Source organism: Sinocyclocheilus rhinocerous, unplaced genomic scaffold (assembly GCF_001515625.1).
Source record: "Sinocyclocheilus rhinocerous isolate Xijiao unplaced genomic scaffold, SAMN03320098_v1.1 scaffold960, whole genome shotgun sequence".
NCBI classification, from domain to species: Eukaryota; Metazoa; Chordata; class Actinopteri; order Cypriniformes; family Cyprinidae; genus Sinocyclocheilus; species Sinocyclocheilus rhinocerous.
In genome coordinates this window covers 135,154-155,731 of record NW_015653482.1, presented here as the reverse complement: position 1 = coordinate 155,731, position 20,578 = coordinate 135,154, and the positions used below count along the sequence as shown (strand labels likewise).

Below are 20,578 nucleotides of genomic sequence, written 5' to 3'. Positions count from 1 at the left end.
ATCAAATAAGTAACTGAATAAATAATTAACCCTAACTGAATAAATAGTATAACTATAAAACTAAATAAATAATATAGCCAACTAACAAAACATAAGATTAGGTAACTAACTGAATAACTAAAACTAACTAAATAAATGAAGTAAATACTACAACAATAGCTAAATTAACTAAATAAATAACTAAACAAAATTAATTCTTTTAAGGGACAATGAATTGAACTAAACTAAAACTGACCAAATAATTATTATACACAAATCTAAATATTATATAAATATTATAATACATATATTATATGTATTTGTATATATATGTATGTGTATATATGTATATATGTATGTATGTGTGTGCAACGACACGTTTCTGAGGACAGTCGGTACCCTTCAGATACATTCAAATAAAGACATCCGCGCCACGTTTTGACTTGAAACCTGCAGCGCTCATATTTATTCAGTGACATCATTGCCTTTTGAAGTTTAATCCAGCCGTATCGCGACTCTTGTCTTTCCAAAGTCTTTGCATTTAAGATAGCCCGTCGGGCAGAGTGGTGATACATTTTGTTAGCCCGACTGGACAACACAATAGCCCCGGGACGTCGGGCTAGCGATTTTGCAAGCCCTGTAATAAATAAACCTTTTTACCCCAAAGAACCATTGAGGAACCTTTATTGTTAGGACTGAAAAAGCTGGTTGAGTCTCCATCCTTATGATTTATCTTTTGTTTGTTTGTTTGTTTTAATATGAACTATTCTGAATTGGGAAGGTATTGACAAGTCTAATGTTATAGTTAATACTTTCAGAATTGTTCAGTTCATTTAAATATGCCAATCATGTTTTAAGTAGCCTACATTATTAAGGCCTTTTTTTGCACTAAGAAAATCTGTAAAAAAAAATAGAGCCTAATGCATTGTTTTTGAAGGAATTTTCCATATTGATTTCTCCCATATTTTGAATGCAGCATTGCATTGTGTTAAAGGAGTGTCCGATAAACTTAACAGATAATGTCAGATGATGTCATTATTCTATAGATTTTTATTCTACAGTGTGTGCATAAAAATCAAGCATGCAATTTCACATTTTATATGTCATGCTGCTGAGATAAACCACTATTTTGCATTCTTATTTTGTTCTTTTTAGCCCTTTGGTGACTCAAAAATCAACAGTTCCTTGTCAAATCAGTGCGTGTATCCAAATATGGCATCCCAGGGTCCCATGTGCAACACCTCAATCTCAGACTACGCAAACCAGTCCAATGAAATCAGCAATATTTCCCTTCAACTGAATGGGAGCTCGATGGCCGAGGAGGACAGCACGAAGGTCCTGGCCGTAATTTACCTCGTGGTGTTCGTCGTGGGTTTGACGGGAAACTCTCTGGCCATTTTCGTGGTCCTGCGCTACACCAAAATGAAGACGGTCACCAACATGTACATCTTAAACCTGGCAGTGGCCGACGAGCTGTACATCCTGGGACTTCCGTTTCTCACCACCCACAACGTGCTTGCCTACTGGCCGTTTGGCAACTTCCTCTGTCGTATTCTGATGTGGGCAGACTCCATCAGTCAATTTACTAGCACATTCTGTCTGACAGTAATGAGCATTGATCGCTATATGGCTGTGGTACATCCTATCCGCAGCACGAGGTGGCGGCGACCCAGTGTTGCCAAGGTGATAAATAGCATGGTATGGGCACTGTCCTGTCTGCTGACGCTGCCAGTCATCATTTACTGTGATGTTCAGCCGGAGCTCAACACCTGCAACCTCAGCTGGCCTGAACCGCGTGACGTGTGGTCAGCTGCTTTCATCCTCTACACTGCCATACTAGGTTTCTTCTGCCCACTTCTGGTCATCTGCCTGTGTTACCTGCTCATTGTAATCAAGGTAAAGTCCGCCGGTGCACGAGCGGGTCTCTCCAAACGCCGTAAGTCTGAGAAGAAAGTGACAAGAATGGTGGTGATCATCGTGGTGGTGTTCGTCCTGTGCTGGCTGCCATTTTTCATACTTAACATCCTCAACCTGATCAGCACGCTCCCGGAGAACGGCCTCGTCACCGGCATCTACTTTCTCACCGTCATCCTGACCTACGTCAACAGCTGCGCCAATCCGCTGCTCTACGGGTTTCTGTCGGACAACTTCAAGCGGAGCTTCAAGCAAGTGCTGTGCATCCACAGGGTCAACGGGGTCAGCGAGGTTCACCCTGGTCACGCGCGACTCAGCAGGAACCAACAGAATGAGCCCTTCTTCCCTCCAAGGAGCTTTGATTTCAACGACCATGTCCAGAGCTATCATGTAAGGGCCTTTCATTCTATATATTTTCATTACTAGGTTTATGAAACACATGCTTAATTTGCAAAATACACACTGATGTATATGGAAGCAGCAATAACTTTCCTTATACACATAGTGTAGGTAACAATAAAGTTTACTTTATTCTTCTCCCAGTTCACCAGAAGCTACTTTAATGTCTCTCGGGATGAATATTTACATGTTGTAAATCCCACAGCTCGGATTCAGTGCAAACTAACATGGTGGCGCCCATCACCCGAGATAGATTACATGGTCATTATAAAGGTGTTTAAACTTGCACATATTTGAGAATCGGAATATCATATATTTCATAATATAATTAACACGTTTGTGAATATTTCGAATATAAAAGGAAAAATAGCGATACAGCACTCGTTCACAGTTATTGTTGCTGCGGTGTGTCATGTGACAAGCGTTGTGAGATATAAAGTCGCAATTGTAAGAAATAAAGCCAGAATTGAGAGTGTTTGTTTCTCAGAATTGCGACTTTAAATCTCACAGTTGTGAATTATAAAGTCAGAATTGTGTGTAACATTGTGTGTAACATAACCTTTTTTGAATTTACAATTCAATTTTTCATATCTTTATGAAAAATGTTAATTTTGAGGGGCTCCATAGCACGTGATTTTGAGGGGCCCCATAGCAAATTTAGTACACAGAGCCCAGAATTCCTAGCGACGCCACTGGAAACCAACATTCATTCATTTTATCACTTATTAATGATAGCACTATGACTAAAGAGGGAAGGATGCTCATCGATTATGGTCATAAATGTCAGGCTTATCAGAGCAAACAGCAGAGAACATCACCAGTTGAACATCACTAAATCTTCTCGAATCAAACAGGTCTGACACATCACACCTTAGTCATCAGATTACGAAACACTATCCTCAAAGAAGTGATATAGAACCATAAACACAAAACAACCAGGTACATGTTCTTTTCTCAGGCAGCACCAACATTCCAAACATTCTGATTAGAATACAGTTAGAATGCTGAGAAACATGGAAGCTTGAGACTTTGAATGCTGGTGTTTGTTAGGGCCTTAATAAACAACATTTCTGTAAAATGGTCAGTACTGCATACTGAAGGCATGTAGATTTCACCTGGTTGTTCTGTACATAAATGCCCCTTAAAAGCAGATAAGAAGACAATCAAATACTCCTATCAAATCTGAACTGTTTTCGAAGAATAGAATCCTTAGAATAGTTGCTAAATGCTTTATTCTTTCTGTTGTTTTTGCTTTCTGAAATCCTACACCTACCTTTTCCTTTTCAGTCCATTGGTTTGGAGGCCGAGGCCAGTGCCAAAACGGAAATCCACCAACCTGAACCACAAGTGTGCAGCCAGTCCATATAAAAGTTGACAGTTGGATGGATTTTTTTCCCCCCTTTTTGTTCTGTTCGAGTCGGTTGTCCAATTAAGTCAATATGATTTGACTTGTGGTCAAAATATATGGCTTCCTAAAAAGTTATTGTTGTCTATGCCTAGATCAAATGTTCTCTGGTGCACAAAGACAATACATTTCCATATAAATATCAATCTGTGATGAGAAGATATCAGTGATGTTATATATGACTGTAAATATGTATTATAATGGCAAATGGCTCATCATTTTGTTCAGCATGACTGAATGAATCTGGGAAACTGTTCATCCACGACCTTTGGACCAAGTTGGACTGTTGAGAGAGGAAGTGGTTTCCACTGTTACATTTTGATGGATCATTGCTAATTTGGTGGCGGTTCTGAATATTTTCACTCTCGAACAAGCTCTCTTGGTGGACTTCTGGATTTCAAAGCAGAGTGATACACAAATCCCTGACTTACATATCACATAGGATTTGGTGGAAATGCCAAACAGCCTATTTATTAAAGGCAGAATGTCTTATGACGGATGAAGAAGTAGTTGCAGCTGAAGCAATGGCCAAAACATCCTGAGAGCAGCAAGGAGCTGCACAGGCAGAAATCGAGATGTTTTTTCTTTAGTCGGGGTTGATACGATGTACCTGTATTATGCTAGCTTAGTCTTGATGTTGTTTGTATCATTCCTAATAAACCTAAACTACAGGATTACAATAAGTTTCAAATCAAAACATGGGAGTCTTAGTTAAAGACATGCATGTTATTTGATTTATGTATATAGTAAACAATACTGTAAAATTAACTGCTTTAAATAGAGATCCAGGCAAAATGGTAGGAGGGGTTTAGTACATAAACAGCTGCTTACCTTACAAGAATTAATAAAAAATACCTCCATCCTTCTTGGTTTAAACGATAACATCTCATGACTTGTTTGAGCTCGTTTTTTTTAAATAATGGACACGCTTTATTTTATTCTTGACTCACCTCAACATCATCAGATTCTATTTTTGTGTCCAGAACCAACAGGTCAGACTTTTCCATACTTAATTGGCTTTAGATTTACCGAGACTGTACTCATTAATAGGCACTTGTGTATATGGGTCAGTTTAGCCAATTTTCAACTATAGCTCCTGGGCAGGTGCAATGAATAACAAAGAGGCATGCAGAGGGGAGAATACTCAAAACAAGATACATATACAGACAAAATGTTACATGGATAAGACAGTCACATAGACAAATGATGTTTCTTTATCAGAACAAATTTGGAGAAATTCAGCATCAACATCACTTGCTCACCAATGGATCCTCTGCAGTGAATGGGTGCCGTCAGAATGAGAGTCCAAACAGCTGATAAAAACATTACAATAATCCACAAGTAATCCACACCACTCCAGCCCATCAATTAATGTCTTGAGAAGTGAAAAGCTGCGTGTTTGCAAAAAATAAATACATGATTGTAACATTAAGCCATCGCTTCTGGACAAAATATGAGTCTATAATCCATAATAACGCTTCCTCCAGCCAAAAAGTCCATCTTGTTGTCTCTCACATCAAAATCCACCCACATATTGGTTTAGAACTGTTTGGACTGTTTTCGCATGTAAACAGTGCTTGGTCTGTGTATATTTCTCTCCTGATTCAGATGAGAGGAGACAACTTTTTCAATGGAGAAAAAAATATTACAGATCATGTTAAAACGCCTTAATGATGGATTTGTTTCTTGCAAACACGCAGCTTTTCACTTCACAATTCATATTAATTGATGGACTGGAGTGGTGTGGATTATTGTGATGTTTTTATTAGCTGTTTGGACTCTCATTCTGACGGCACCCATTCACTGCAGAGCATCCATTGGTGAACAAGTGATAGAATGCTACATTTCTCCAAATCTGTTCTGATGAAGAAACAAACTCATCTACATCTTGGATGGCCTAAAGGTGATTACATTTTCCAGCAATTTTTCTTGTTTTGTGAACTATTTTTTTAAGAATGGCTCAGCGGATGTACTTTCTCAGACTAAAGAAATAGATTCCAATTGATTCATTGTGTGTTTCTAAAAAGCACACAGACCAGATCCCTTTCACTGCTTTGCTGAAATACTATGCTGAAGTGTTTCAGAATAAAAAATAAAAAACCTGTAAGAAGGTTCAACGACTGCAAGACATTTCTATTAAATGATTACTGTTGCACTTTGGACTCTATAACACTACTGAAGGCATGCAAATCTATAGACCATACCGTCTTTACAAGTGCACATTTTGCTCTTTTTTTCCCCCTTCTCTTAAAATGTTTCATAATGCCAAACAATGATCCTCAAAATCACTGTTTATTGTTCATGTATCATCAACAGGTTCTGGAGGTTAGTTGTTTTTTTGTTTTTGTTTTTCCTGGTCACATGCATTCTAGTGTTTGTTTTGAGTTCAGTCACTCATTTGCCACTAGCTTTGGTGGATTGTCAAAGTAAAAAAAAAAACCCACAGCCTTGACAAACCAGTTTGTAAGTTTTAACACCGTGTCATTCCACCCTCTATCTCTTTGTCAACATGCCCCCCTTTCTCTCAATTTTGCCGTCTCTACCCGTATGTTCATGTTGTTTACTGACAGTTCCTCTCTCAGGGTGCAGGAGGTCACAAGTGTCACTTGTTCTTTTTTTATATGTCCAAACCTGCCATATGCAAACTGTCAGTGCCAAAGCAGAGGACAATGCCCAGCATGCACTGCAAAAAGTGCTTTAAATTGAAACAATTTACATCAGTTCCACAAATCAGTAAAGATTCATCAACATATTTTTTTCAGTTCGGTTTTAAGTACAATAATTCTGTGTTCCCATACACTTAATGTAATGAAATAAATAATTTTAAGTGACCAAATTAGTGATTATATGCGTGCACATGATTCATATGTTCATTTTCACATAACCCCCACAAGCCTGCTAACTAATAACACACAGGAGCATGCTTGTTTGGACTCTCATTCTGACGGCACCCATTCACTGCAGATGATCCATTGGCGAGCAAGCGATGGAATGCTACATTTCTCCAAATCTGATGAAGAAACACACTCATCTACATCTTGGATGGCCTGAGGTGAGTAAATTTCACCCAATTTTTTATTTTTGGGTGAACTATTGCTTTAAGCATTTTTAAGAATTGTGTGTTAATGCAAACGGAAGAGGCTTGTTTTGCTTATCATGCTTGATTTTTAAGAGAATTTTTACATAAAGAAAGGAAGAAAAATCTGAAGCTTACAGATGCAGTAAGGCTGGTGAATTTGAACTCTCTTTAAAGTGGACGAGGAAACGCCCTGTAAGAGAAAACTGCGTTTTGTCACCCGAACCCTGTTGCACACAAAGGCAGATATGTGAGTGAAAACAGCGTTGTACAGTCTCCTTTAAGTCCAGTTGTATTTAAATTGGTGTTAAGTCATTTTAAAGAACCATTCAACAAATACGACATTTTACCGTCCCTTCATTTCATTTGAATAGAAATGGGATTGTAGGTTATTTTGGGAAGCTGTTAGCAAATTGCGTCTGCCTGAATGGATTGAATCGGAAAACCAGTTGAGCCGTCTAACAACTGGCCTTTCCCAAAATCACATTTGGCATTCATTCTCATGCTGGAGAATTCACCATGAACTTTACCTAATTCACCTTTACTCCTGTCTCAGGTTTTTGTATATTGTATATAATGTGATACATGCACCTTTGACTCCACTAATCAAAGTAAAAGATCAAAGTGGTTTAAAGACCACTTATGCAAATTGTTCTGAGAAAACGTATCTATTTTCCAAGCAGAACTTGTGCCCATTAATAATAAAGTGGCAAATACCAGGAGGTCATACATCAATAAGCATGAGAGCCATGGCACTTCCTGGAAACAATTTTCCCCTCATAGGAAATAATCCTATTATACTTTGTCTGAACTATTTGGCCAGTGCATTAAGGTCTACATACAGGTGATTAAATTGTTATGAAAAATTACAGCTGTAAATTCAGGGCCGGAAGGGTTTACAATAGAGCATTAGAGAAGCACAAAAAAGAACTAAATTACTGACTGCAACAAGAGGTGCAGGGCCCACTTAAAACGATTTGATCCTGGACTGAATGGTCTGATGTGAAAAACAATGAACTGTTGAGTTTCCATCTCAACAAGAACCGAAAGATCATATGCCACTGTCTTTCCCCTCCAAAATGTATTCAAGCAAGCAAATGTGTTAACAAACAACAGTAAGTCAAAATACATGACTGTTTACCGCACTTACTATTTACACTGTGATGGAGCCTATATAAATGTAAGCAGAAAAAATGTGTTTTATGTAAACATTACTATCTTTCCATGAACTCGAACATGCAATATCAGTTTTATATTTGTTTCGCTTGTAAGAAGTGTGATGCATTATAACCAAATTTGTATCAATATAAAATTATTATAATAATTCTGTGGCTTTCCTGTGTGCTTTAATTTAATTTAATTTAGTATTTCAAGGAAACATTGTAATCTGCATGGATAATAAAAGTAAACCTTGGAGGCTTACAGTTATTATCTAACAGTGACATCTAGTGGCCATAAAAAGATTTTGTAATTGGAAAATATATTCTAGTCTGTTGTTTTGTATTGGCAATTTATGGGAAGATAAAGAATTAGAATTGGCAATTACTCAGTTAGTTACCACAGTAACACTTTATTTTAAGGACCAGTTCTCACTATTAACCAGTTGCTTATTAGCATGCATATTATATTGGCTGTTTATAAAGCACATAATGCCTTATTCTGCATGACCATATTTTAGATCCCTTAATCCACCCCTTACCTAAACTTAACAACTACCTTACTACTAATAAGCAGCAAATTAGGAGTTTGTTCAGGGAAAACTGAATATGTGATCCCTATTCTAAAGTGTTACCACCACCACAATCAACAGTAAAGGGAACAGAGACGGTAAAGGGTGTTAGATGGCCGATGAATCTACTGACGACTATCAAGTCAAGTCAAGTTTATTAGTATAGCACTTTATACAATACTAATTGTGTCAAAGCAGCTTTACAGTGTCAAACAGGAAAACAGTTTGTCAATAATGCAAAAAGACAATAACAAAGAGTCATTTTTCCAGCTGTTTTTCAGACTTATCTCTGATTTCACAACATAAAAATTAATTAAAATGCAACTCCTGCCAGACACATTCATTTGGTTTCAGAGGTGTGACAGAATATGTAGTCTGTCTTAATGTAGGCTTTTTATCTTTTTGCACAAAGTGGAAGGGAAACGGAATATCTAGACTGATTATTCTCATCTGCTCATAGCACAGACATAATCTTCATGCACATTATACAATACTGGTATAAAAGGTAGTGTCATAGAATGGAAATATTGTAAACAATACAAATTCTGTTTCATCTTCGAGTATAGGCTTTGTAAAATGTCATGGCAAGGCTGGAAAGCATTAATTATAGTTGACAGTGACACCTAGTGGTTAAAATTGGAATCTATCTATCTATCTATCTATCTATCTATCTATCTATCTATCTATCTGTCTATCTATCTATCAGCCCATTGATTTGTAAGACAGTGGACTCAAATGATTCATGCAGAGACACCGTTATAGGAGAAATGTACCACTTCCCATTACAGAGTATCACAAGCCCTCCTCCTCGACCAGAGGCTCAAGGTTGGGAGGTATAAACAAACCCAGGAAGAACAGTTTGATTAAGCTGCGAGAAATCATTGTGTTGCTGTCATATACAGCAATGATTAAACCATCAAACAATCAAAATGCCCGTAAACAGCAGCGACAGCAGTTCGCACCAGCATTCACTCCCACCAGACATTCAGCAATATGTCTCTGTCAGTGTGTCTGTAGTGCTGATATTCAGATTAACAACACTCTTAATCATATGATATGGATTAAATATTAGAAACATGATGACTGGAAAATATTAAAGCAGAAGATCCAGGTGTAGCATTTACTAAATCCTGAATGGTAAGATCCTCAGAGAAGAAGCAGTTTCAAAGAAAGGAAAGACAGTGTCAGGGAAGGTGATTGTGAATGTGTGTAGATGTGTGTTAGTTACAGGATCAGAGAATGACACCATTCCTCTGTCATAGTCCAGATGAACTCTCACATAGTTCATACAATCCATACCACACACACCAGACATCAGTGTCAAAGAAAACACATCGCTTTCTGTGGTTTGATGCTGTAGTTATTCCAAGAATCCAGTATGAATTCCCTTTAACCTCCACATCCCAGCAGTGTGTTCCTGAGTTAAAACCCTCTGAACCCAGAACACAGAAACACTCATCAAACCTCTCTGGATTATCAGGAAGTGGTTGTTTGTTCCAGCTGTCTCTCACACCGGTCAGATCATCAGACGGAGCAAGCCATGGATGAGCTCAATTACAGAGAATTGGGACTGAAGTAATAATGGTATTAAATGCTGAACTATAATCAATGAACAGCATCCGGAATTATTTGATTGTTGGATTTTAAATCAGCGGGGTTGAGGCATCTTAAGTAACTAAGTTGTTTTATGGATGGTAACTGTAATTCTGTCAGGACCACTATCGTCAAAGATGATTGACAATTAGCATACAGTTTGGATTGGCGGTATGGTTCTGTTCTGGGCAAGAACTCCCTGCGCATCCATACAGCCTAGCATGGATGAGAGCAGGGAGAGCAGCGATAAGCCCCCCAGGGTAAACAGAACAGAACCGACATAAATGTATTGCAGATATCGTTAAAATTCAATAATTTATGTACACATTTTAGAATTAGTCTGATTAAAAAAAAAATCAGAAGACTGAATCCCGACTGACAGAGGAGGAGTTGGGGATGGAGGAGGGTAATTAGCTATTGAGCAATGCGAAAACTGCTGATACTACTGCGGGACCTTATATATGAATACTTAGATAGGTGTCGTATTCCCATAGGTAGATGGGGATCAGCTGAGAGTCAGCTGATGCGAGCTTGACTAACGTGACCTGCCAGAACTAACGCTACGCTTGATTATTATTACTGAAATCTTATTAGTAATTAGTTACACTACTAGTTACTGCAAAAAGTAATATTATTACAGTAACTAAGTTACTAGTAACTAGTTACTGCCCAACACTGATCCTGACATAGCTTCCCTGTTTTTTCCAGATGACTCAGAACAGTGTGTAGATTAGAGCTAGAGCTATAGCATATAGCTAGAGCTAAGCATTTCATGATTACCAGTGTAAGTGCCACAGCTGGGTGTTAGTCATTAAGACTGCTCGACAAGGTTGTTTTGGGGATTGGTATGATGGTAGCTGACTTCAGGAAGCGTGGTATGATGGCTTGTGTCAGGGACTGATTGAAGATATTGGAGCAAACCTTCTATATATATATAACCTGAGTACCTTCCCAGGTACCCCGTCAGGGCCGGTTGCTTTTCTCAAGTTCACTGACCTGAGCACCCTTCTCATCTCATGCTCCTGTAAAGTGAGTGCGTGGGTGTTACCTGCTGGTATAGGCCGAAGTGACGAGACTGTATTTTGCTAGGTTGCCTCGAAACATGCAAAGAAGCAGTTCAGCTCCTCTGCCAGTTGGGCAGAGTGATTAGTCCCTGCAGTAGTAGCACAGCCCCTGAAATTGGTGACGGTCTGTATGCCCTGCCACATCCACCTTGAGTCTTTTCCAGAGAGATGATCTTCTGTCTTCTTCTTGTAGACCTCCTTAGCCTCTTTGATCCTTCTCCACAGCTTTGCTCTCGCAGCACTGTATAGAGTTTTGTTACCTGTCCTGAAGGCAGCATCTCGGTCTCTGAGAAGTGTGCGGACCTGACTGTTCATCCAGGGCTTCTGGTTGGGAAAAATCTATATGCATTTATCCACAGTGGCATTATCAATACAGAATTGAATGTAAAATAGAACTCCCTTTGTATGTTTTAGGGCTGGCAAATTTTTTTTTAAACAATTAATCATATTCTCTGCATTAACATTAATTATCGTCAACCTGCTGAAATGTTCCTATAAATATATTTCCCTTCCAAATGTGCATTCTGAATAATAAATAAATATATTTCCCCACTAACCTGCCGCAGTACAGCTCTTGTCTTCTCATTAACAGTATTTTTCTCTTACTGATCATATTTCATACTTGTTGAATTTACAGTTGTAAATGAATTTGACAGATAAACACCCTTACGAAAATTAGCCATGGTTTTACTATGATAAAAGTGTAGTAGCCATGTTTTTTTTTGTGGATTACCATTTGTATAACCACAATTTTACTACAAATGCCATGGTTAAGCTATGATTAGTATAGCAAAACCCGGGTTAATGTGTGGTTACTATGATTTAACTACAACTGCAATTTTTTGGTTTTATTTGTGGTTAATTTTCGTAAGAGCAGTATTCCAGTGTTTAAAATGGCTGAATGAATGTGCGGTAACTGCCTTAAAGAAATGTAATGATTTTAAACATTTATTTAATTTTAAACAGTAACGCATTGAGTAGTAGTGCGACTACTTCTCTATCTATCTAGACACACAGGCACATAAGTGTGAAAATGGTAATAATAATACATACGAAGGCTATAAAAAAGATTCGAAATACAGTATATGTTTGTAAGATCACTGATCACTACATTCACTTCTTTCACTAATTCTGTCATCAACCAGTTTGTGAATGCAAAGATATTCAAACTACTCTTGCACGCAGCAAATCTAATGGCACGACAAGGCTCAAGAAAACCAAACTGATGCATATAAGCATGAAAACATAACCTCAGAACATAATAGCCATTTTAACAAAAGTCAGCGGTGTGCAGTATAGAAGAAGCACTTTAAGACGAAATAAACAACAAACAAGCCAAAAAGTAGATTTTTAGATTTCACAATAAGAAGTAATGTGTGATAGAGTCCTTCTGGATAAAGTTCACTACTGCATTTCAACACTGTCAACCTAAATCAAGTCTGACTGATGAATTAGTCTATTCAGCCACCAAATAATAATCATCATCCGAAGCATATTTGGTTTGAATTCTGTTTAAAATATCCTCCCTTTTTGCTTCCTTTCTTCACCCTCCTCTAGAACTCATACACACCCATTTCTTCTATTCCTGAACTCAGTTTCATCTGGTCTTCAAGGAAATACAACATCAACCTCAAATCTCACTGACCTTGCGTTCCTGTAGGTAAGTTGATCTGGAAGCAGATTTAATCAGGGAGAGAAAGAGATAAAGATGAAGATCCAGATATCTGTGAAACCTTTGGTGGTTTTGAGCCAAGGCAATTAGATATAATCTAATGACCAAGAGTTAACAGATATGACAGTTAGTCTATGTTCATTTCAATGATTCAATGGTGCATTGTCAGTTACTCCTTATATAATTATACACAATGTTACGTTAAAATTGAAAATGCATTCAGCACCTGTGGCTGAGAGCTCCGTTTTCTGTCTTTGTTTGCTTATTGTTAGTGTGAATGAAAAAAGAGTCATGCTACTGAAGACTAATGAAAGTTGATTCATGACCTGCATGAGAATCAAAGTCTGTGAGGCAACACTGTTCCTGAATTGGTAATCCATAAAAAACGTATAAGCAATTTTGTAGCTTTCCTGTCTGCCACTAAATGGAAATCAGTTATTGCACTGACTCATTGTTTTCATTCTGTTAATTGTTTTCATGAAGTAGTTTACTGTAGTCACTAGTTTACAACACAAAAATATATGGTGTAAGTCTCATTTCTTTTCTAGGCTTATTAGTCTATAACATTGCCCTGCATCATATTTGCTGAATAAAATCCAATACTTGTTTCTTACAAATTTTGGGGTGCTGATTCCAGAAATCCCTCTAGTGCATCACACTTTTTCCACAAAGTATGATGCATTTCATAGCATTTGTAAGTATATTATCGATTAATCACCAGAAAAACTGCCACAAACAAAGTCAGGTTACAACTATTTGTTCAATTCTCAGCAGCTTCTCACATGTATGAATAATTATACATTTAACAGTTTTGTTATTAGAGACTCAACAACATTTCATAATTGTAAATGTAAACAAGGTGAAAATTCTGCGTTCAGAAATAAGTCCATTTGATTTTCAAATGGAAGAGAGAAGCTCTACAGCTTGGTTTTTACAAGCTACGTCATATGTCTTCAGTTCCTGGTCTTGATGATGTGGTGGAAAATCAAGGTCTGTTTCCATGACCAAAAGGAAAATCAGTGCAAAATGCTTCACAAACAGAGCATTTCCATGTCGGAACGAAATTTGGATGGACTGTAGAGATTTGAATAAGTCTTGTCAACATTTGTTTTGCTGGCATTTGCATTGGGACTCAAGTAGTCCACACACCTAAAGCGACAGTGAGCCTCATTTTCTGTGTGCTTCTGTTAAGTTTTTTTTTTTTGCTTAAGGAACTAAGAATATGGATAAGGCCGGAGAAGCTGATTTGGATGAGTTGGAAACGGTGGAATATCTGGAGGATATGGAGGATATAGAGGCTTTGAAAACCATTGAAGCTCTTGAATCTGCTCCACCGTACCCAGGCCATCCAGCAGATTACGTAGGAAAAGAAATGACCCACAACCCAGGATACAATTCATCTCCATATCCCAATATTTATATGGGATACACCTCGTACTCAGAGCCGGGAGTTAATCCAAACTTTCAGGGAGGTATGTTTCTTTGGATAAACTTGGTACATTTCTTAACCCCTCATGTTGTACTGCAGTCACTCTGACCCAGAGACGATTTTAATAAGAGGATGCAGTGGTGGACGAAGTACACAAATCAAGTACTTGAGTAAAAGTACAGATACGTATAATAAAATATTACTCCAGTAAAAGTAAAAGTACTCCTTTTTCAATTTTACTCGAGTGAAAGTACAAAAGTACTCGATTTTTTATAGTCTGCAATAACATTTTGGCTGTGTCCGAAATCGCCCCCTATACCCTCATTCACTATTCCCTACATTAGGTCACTAATTCAGTTCACTTAGAAGGAGTGAATGAAAACGAGTAGTGAATTCGGACACTGAGTGCACCGGAAAAAATGCCGCTTTTGCATAGTTTGTGCTTGCTGTTTATTAATCATTTGAAACTAGCAAACTAGCAGCTCCAGTAGCAAGATTAAAGGATTTATCTTGAACTCTGTCACGGAAATTACGTATAAACCCTAATCAAACAATTTAATAATCAATTTACAATGAATTTATACCCGTGTTGTACATTATGCTGTACGCCATGGATGAGCGCTTTGTAAAAATGAACGGATTGATTATTCAGCTGCGGGCGCCATCTCCTTTTTCAATTTTACTCGAGTGAAAGTACAAAAGTACTTGATTTTTTATGTACTTAAGTAAAAAAGTACTGATAGATTTATTTTGCAATTTTATATAGGCTACTTAATTTAATATCAGCACATCTTTTTTATAATCCTACTGCTCAAAATACCTGGGATTTTCGAAAAATAACCATTTTATGGAGTCAAGATATATTTTTGTTGTTGATATGGACTATGTTGACGAGAGTGATGTAGTAATGTTCACTGTGAAGCTTACACTGCGATGTACCTGAGAGAAAACAGGTCTGATCATCTGATTTTCACCAGTAAGAAAAAAGTGTTTTAAAATATAAACAAAGCTTGTTGTTTTGCAGAACATCACAGTTTTATATGACATGAGAATAAGGCCTGAAGTTTTTAAGGAAAATATAATTATATTTTCATAATGATTTTTTTCTTCTCAAACCTTGTCTGTGGTGTAAAAACACCCCTGGCCAAATGCCCCCAGAGGGCATCACTTCCCACTTTGTTAATTACTGTAGTTACCATGTTCTGAACAGCACATCCTTTATTTTGCCCCAGATGTAATCTATATCAGCTGCGGGCGCCATCTTCTGGCGAGATGCGGGAATTCATTCGGCGCGTGACTCTCACGGTGCATTATGGGCATTCTCTAGCCGTTGAGCCTGCACCAGTTGTACACTCGTTTTTGCAGTGCATTGTGGGATTGAATGAGTGCACTCGAGATCGTCCACTATGGTTTCGGACACCACAAAAAATGGCTGTTCCCTCAAATAGTGCCCTATTTAAGGTATAGGGGGCGATTTCGGACACAGCCTTACTTGTGAATTCAGTTCACTGGAGACTCGCACTAAACAGTTCACCAGATTGTTTACGTCTAGCTGGTGCAACCGGCCCAAGGTTCTTACTTGTGAATTCACTTCACTGGAGACCCGCACTAAATGGTTCATTTGAATCAGTGAGTTGTCGACTCGAGAACAGCTGCAATCGGATCATTTCAATTCGTGAATGAATCGTTTGGTGCGATTTGCGAACCGATTTAAAAGGTTCATTGAAAATAATCAGTTCGTTCTTGAATTAGACACCGCTTCTGCGTGTCAGAGCACGTGATATATTATAAGGAGTAACGATATGTTTTATGAAATGTAGTGAAGTAAAAAGTACGATCTTATGCTTTGGAATGTAGTGAAGTAAAAGTAAAAGTTACTCAAAATAAAACTACTCCAGTAAAGTACAGATACTTGAAAAATGTACTTAAGTACAGTAACGAAGTAAAACTACTCCGTTACTGTCCACCACTGAGAGGATGTAACAACTTCTCCCCAAAAACTATAATTTTTGTACCTTTTTGAGATTTTTCACCCCCACCTTGATACACTTGTGGTGTTCCTGGTCAAAAAATGACCAGTTTACAAGAAATTGCTTATAAATATCTCGGCATGCTATGTTTTTACCAAATATTGAATTATTGAAAACCATGTCCCCTTATTGAGAAGAAAATAATCTGTAGTGTCTGTGAATAAAAGCCAATTGAATACATAATAGATCTGAACTGGATTTAAACACACATACTGTGGTAACTCATTATTATTCATGAGAAGGCGTGGCCATTACATTCTAAAAAGCAAGCACTTGAGCCATCGCTTGATCATATCAGACACACACAAATGTGAACCTTCATGCTCTACTGGTGTTAAAGACTAGTTCACGCTAAGTCTAAAAACAACTTTGTAACATTTGAAATGTTGGCACTTGTTGAGGAAATAGCTTTTAGGATCTGAATATGCAAGGCATCTTTTTCTTGTTTCTACTCATATGTTGATGGGTAATATATGTCTAGTGAGAACAATATATATGGCTTCATTGTTTTCTATGATTATTATAATCATGTCTTTTCACAAATTACCCTGTAATTTAAAATAACATTTTGATCAGATGATATATAAGTGCATGTTGACAAATGAGGTTTATTGTTGTAATCATGTTTATGATAAAATGAAGGAAAACAAACTTTATGTACTGTCAGTGACAGCTTTTACTGTTTCAAAATCTTTTTCTAAAGCTCCAAATCAAGGGATATATCCTCAGGTTAACAGTAAGTTGCCGTTTCAAACAGTAGAAAAGCTCCTAATGAATACTTACTACTTTATTTATAGTCAACCACTGATATCAGTGCAATGACAATATTTTTAAATGTGTTTTTAAAGGTCTACACCCTGGGATGTATCCTCAAGCTAACAGTAAGTTACAGTTTATAACTATCAATCTCAAACAGTTATTTCAGTACATAATACCCCAAATTACTATCTATTGTCAGTAACTGATATCAGTGCAATAACATCCTTTTGAAATCTTTCTCTATAGCTCCAAACCCTGGGATGTATCCTAAAACTACCAGTAAGTTAAAATTTTCAACTATTGAGCTCAGACACTCAGTATAGGAAAGCTTCAGAAACAACTAAAAATGAAATGTCTGGTATAATTTACTCACTCTTGTGTTGTTCTAAACCCATATAACATTGGTTAATCTTTATATATAAAGATATATATATATATAAAGCAGCAGAATGCGCCAGCAGAAAACAGTGTAAAGAAATACTCTTTGAGAGAAGCAGTCTTTATCAGCGGAAGTTAAAAGTAGCTTGTAAGTGTATTTACTTGTCTCATTAGTGTTTAGTGCAGTTGTCGTTGCTATGAAACGCTTGTTTTGTTTACTGTGTGGAGACGTGCTGATATTGCGTTTGGTCTTGTTCTGTATCGCGTATCTTGTCAGTGTCTGCGCTTGCTTGGCCATTTGTTGTGGAGAAAATAAGGAAAGTGTGTTCAAGCGCCAGCAGAAAACAGTGTAAAGAAATACTCTTTTTTTTAATGAACCCTGAGAGGTTTCTTTTTCTCCACTGAAAAGTTAGAAGATCCAAAAAAGAAAAGAAAAAAACATCGTTAGACAAATCAATATGAATCGAGCAGTTTAATCTAAGTGTTGTGAAGAGATATGATTTCTTTATTTGATGAACAGATGTAAATTAAGTTTTTGAATTATAAAGTGATTGTATCTGTTCCCAAGACCACTCCAATATGTACAACGCCTTTATGACTTTTTTGGGGGTATCATGATTTGTTTACCTGCACTTTCAATGGAGGAACGGAAACCACTCAGGCTTCATTGAAAATATATTACTTTGTGTTTTGAAGATCAAAGTCTTATGTGTTTGGAACAAGTAAATGATGCCAGAATGTTCATTTTGGGGTGAACTAACCCTTTAATACTAATACTACACTCAATTCGTTGTATGAGCTATTCAATATCTTAAACTTCCAAAAGCCATTCCTCTGCCTGATGTTCAAATAATGACATATAAAGAAAGAAAACTGACAAAGCTATTTGCTCAATTGTCAGTACAATTTCTACTAGCAGCCAAAATGAGAAGGATAAATTATGCTACACAATGGTAGAACTAGTTCAGCAGCTTTTCTTTTTATCTGGATCATGTATTGTGTTTATGTGCATTACAGCTGTAACAACCACAGTGATGCTCCCCAGCCTGCGTGATTTACCCGCTCAAACCATGTGCCCTCACTGTAAGCACCAGGTGATCACTATAACAGATCACTACTCTGGACTCATGGCCTGGCTGGCCTGTGGCTGCCTTGCCCTCATCGGGTAAAATTCCTCTTTACACCTTGATAATTTCATAGAACTTACTACACACTCTTAAAAATAGAAGTTCTCTATTGGCATCAATTGTACCATGAAGAACCTTTAACATCCATGGAATCATTTCATTGCACAAAAAGTTCTTTATAGTGGAAAAAAAAAGTTCTTTAATTTTTTTTAAATATTCTTCGTAAGAAAAAAAAGAGGGTTCTTTTAAGAGCTGTTCACTGAAAGGTTCTTTCGGGAACCAAAAATGGTTCTTTATATGGCATCATTGCGAAAACACCCTTTTGGAAGTTGGAACCTTTGTTTTTAAGAGTCTTAGGTGTCTTTACACATAGCCAAGTTCAAATCCAGTGTAAAGATTCAATGTTGTATAAAAGCTAGACTAAATTATGCCAGCTTTGACTTGCCTTAACCCTTAGTATCAAAGTATAAAGTTGTGACTGCTGTGTAAATGCATTTATGCCACTTCTAAGCAGCATTAAACAATCTGTGTAAAGACACCTAAATGCCACTTCAGAAGCGCTTCTGTGCCACCTTTGCAGTGTAAATTTACCATTTGTCTGATTGTCTGAAAACTGATTTTTTTTTTTAAGGTTAAATAAAACAAAGATTATTGAAGTAACTTTTACAATAAAATGTTAAGTATTTCCACTTCAGAATTTCACGTTTATTTCAATTTGTTTCTTGCCGCTTCTTCGTTAATTTATTGTAAATTTTACTAGTAATTTTTGTGTTAAAATTGCTTCTACGGCATTTTTTTTTTTTTGCAGTGTAGGCTTGTTGAGAGTTTCAATGGGACATGTAAATGTACATAAAAAGTTATGTAAATCATATCCTTTTGTCTTGCAATACTGCAAGCAGACACTAAGAACACAGAGTTATAGAGGAATGGAAGCAGTTAGTGAAAGTCAACAGGACAGACAGTGATCGACTGATTCTCATGTCTGTTTTGCAGGTGCTGGCCCTGTTGTCTAGCACCTTTCTGGATGGATTCATGTAAAGATGTTGAGCATCGCTGCCCAAACTGCAACAACGTCTTGTCTTTCTACAGGCGCCTGTGATCTGGATTCAAACATGTCCCTCTTGGTCTTTGATTTTAGTGGGATCTAATGGGTATAAGACAAAGGAATGTGTCCTAATTTCATTTCACACTATACTATTTCACAAATTTACGACATTAAATTCCAACACAGGTTTCTATTACGACACATGTAGTAAGACTATATGGTAAGTGTTTACATTGTATGAAATATTTATGAATATAAATATTGTATGAAATAGAATATTTAATAACTGTTTTAAAGCTTTACATTCAACTTCTGTCAGAACTCATGCCTGTAAATGTAGATCGCAGTTATGTCAGAGATATTGTCTTGAGTCTTAACATTTTAATGCATCTTAAATATGAGCTTTTGAAGCAAATAAGTAAACTAACATAGTTTTGATGTCAGTCTGATGTTAAGGTCAATAAATGTTACATTTTTTAACATTTACAAGCTCTAATGTAACATTATATTGCTATGGTAACTAATTCTACTGTAATCACCTCTTAGCCTCAACATTTGATAATTAGCCTCACTTAAATGAAGGGTTTCAGGGTTAAAAACTGTTATTATCATTAAATGAAGCTTGCTAGATGGTTTGAAGAAATCAAACTAAATATAGTGATGTAAGTTGTTCCTAGAACCGTTTCAGTGAGGATTCATATGCAAACTTTAATCTAATTTGTACATCATTTGCGCCTGTAATCATATGACCAGTGAGAATAATTTGTCAGCAATGTAGTATCTAAAATCATTTTACATTCTATATTAAAATATATATATATATATTCTACAGCTGTGTGCCTGCAATTTGTACAAGAACCAATAGAGGGTGTAGTAAGCTACTTTAAAAAGCAAGTCCGCCTGTTGCACACAGAATGGAAACAGATGGTTACCATACTAATAACCCACTAATATATATATATATATATAGAGAGAGAGA

At 36.9% G+C, this 20,578-nt stretch overlaps 2 protein-coding genes across 2 annotated transcripts; both read left to right on the top strand.

Moving 5' to 3' along the window:
* The first annotated feature begins 1,191 nt into the window (after positions 1-1,191).
* Positions 1,192-3,660, top strand: sstr5 (somatostatin receptor 5). Its single transcript, XM_016522641.1, has 2 exons — positions 1,192-2,283; positions 3,580-3,660. Exons 1-2 carry the CDS (start codon positions 1,192-1,194, stop codon positions 3,658-3,660), a joined length of 1,173 nt encoding a protein of 390 aa, XP_016378127.1.
* Positions 3,661-12,743: 9,083 nt separating this feature from the next.
* Positions 12,744-19,653, top strand: LOC107716255 (lipopolysaccharide-induced tumor necrosis factor-alpha factor homolog). Its single transcript, XM_016522635.1, has 7 exons — positions 12,744-12,819; positions 14,043-14,303; positions 16,994-17,026; positions 17,139-17,171; positions 17,296-17,328; positions 18,445-18,592; positions 19,548-19,653. The coding sequence occupies exons 2-7, from the start codon at positions 14,054-14,056 to the stop codon at positions 19,651-19,653; spliced, it is 603 nt and encodes a 200-aa protein (XP_016378121.1). The 5' UTR covers positions 12,744-12,819; positions 14,043-14,053.
* The last annotated feature ends 925 nt before the right edge of the window (positions 19,654-20,578 follow it).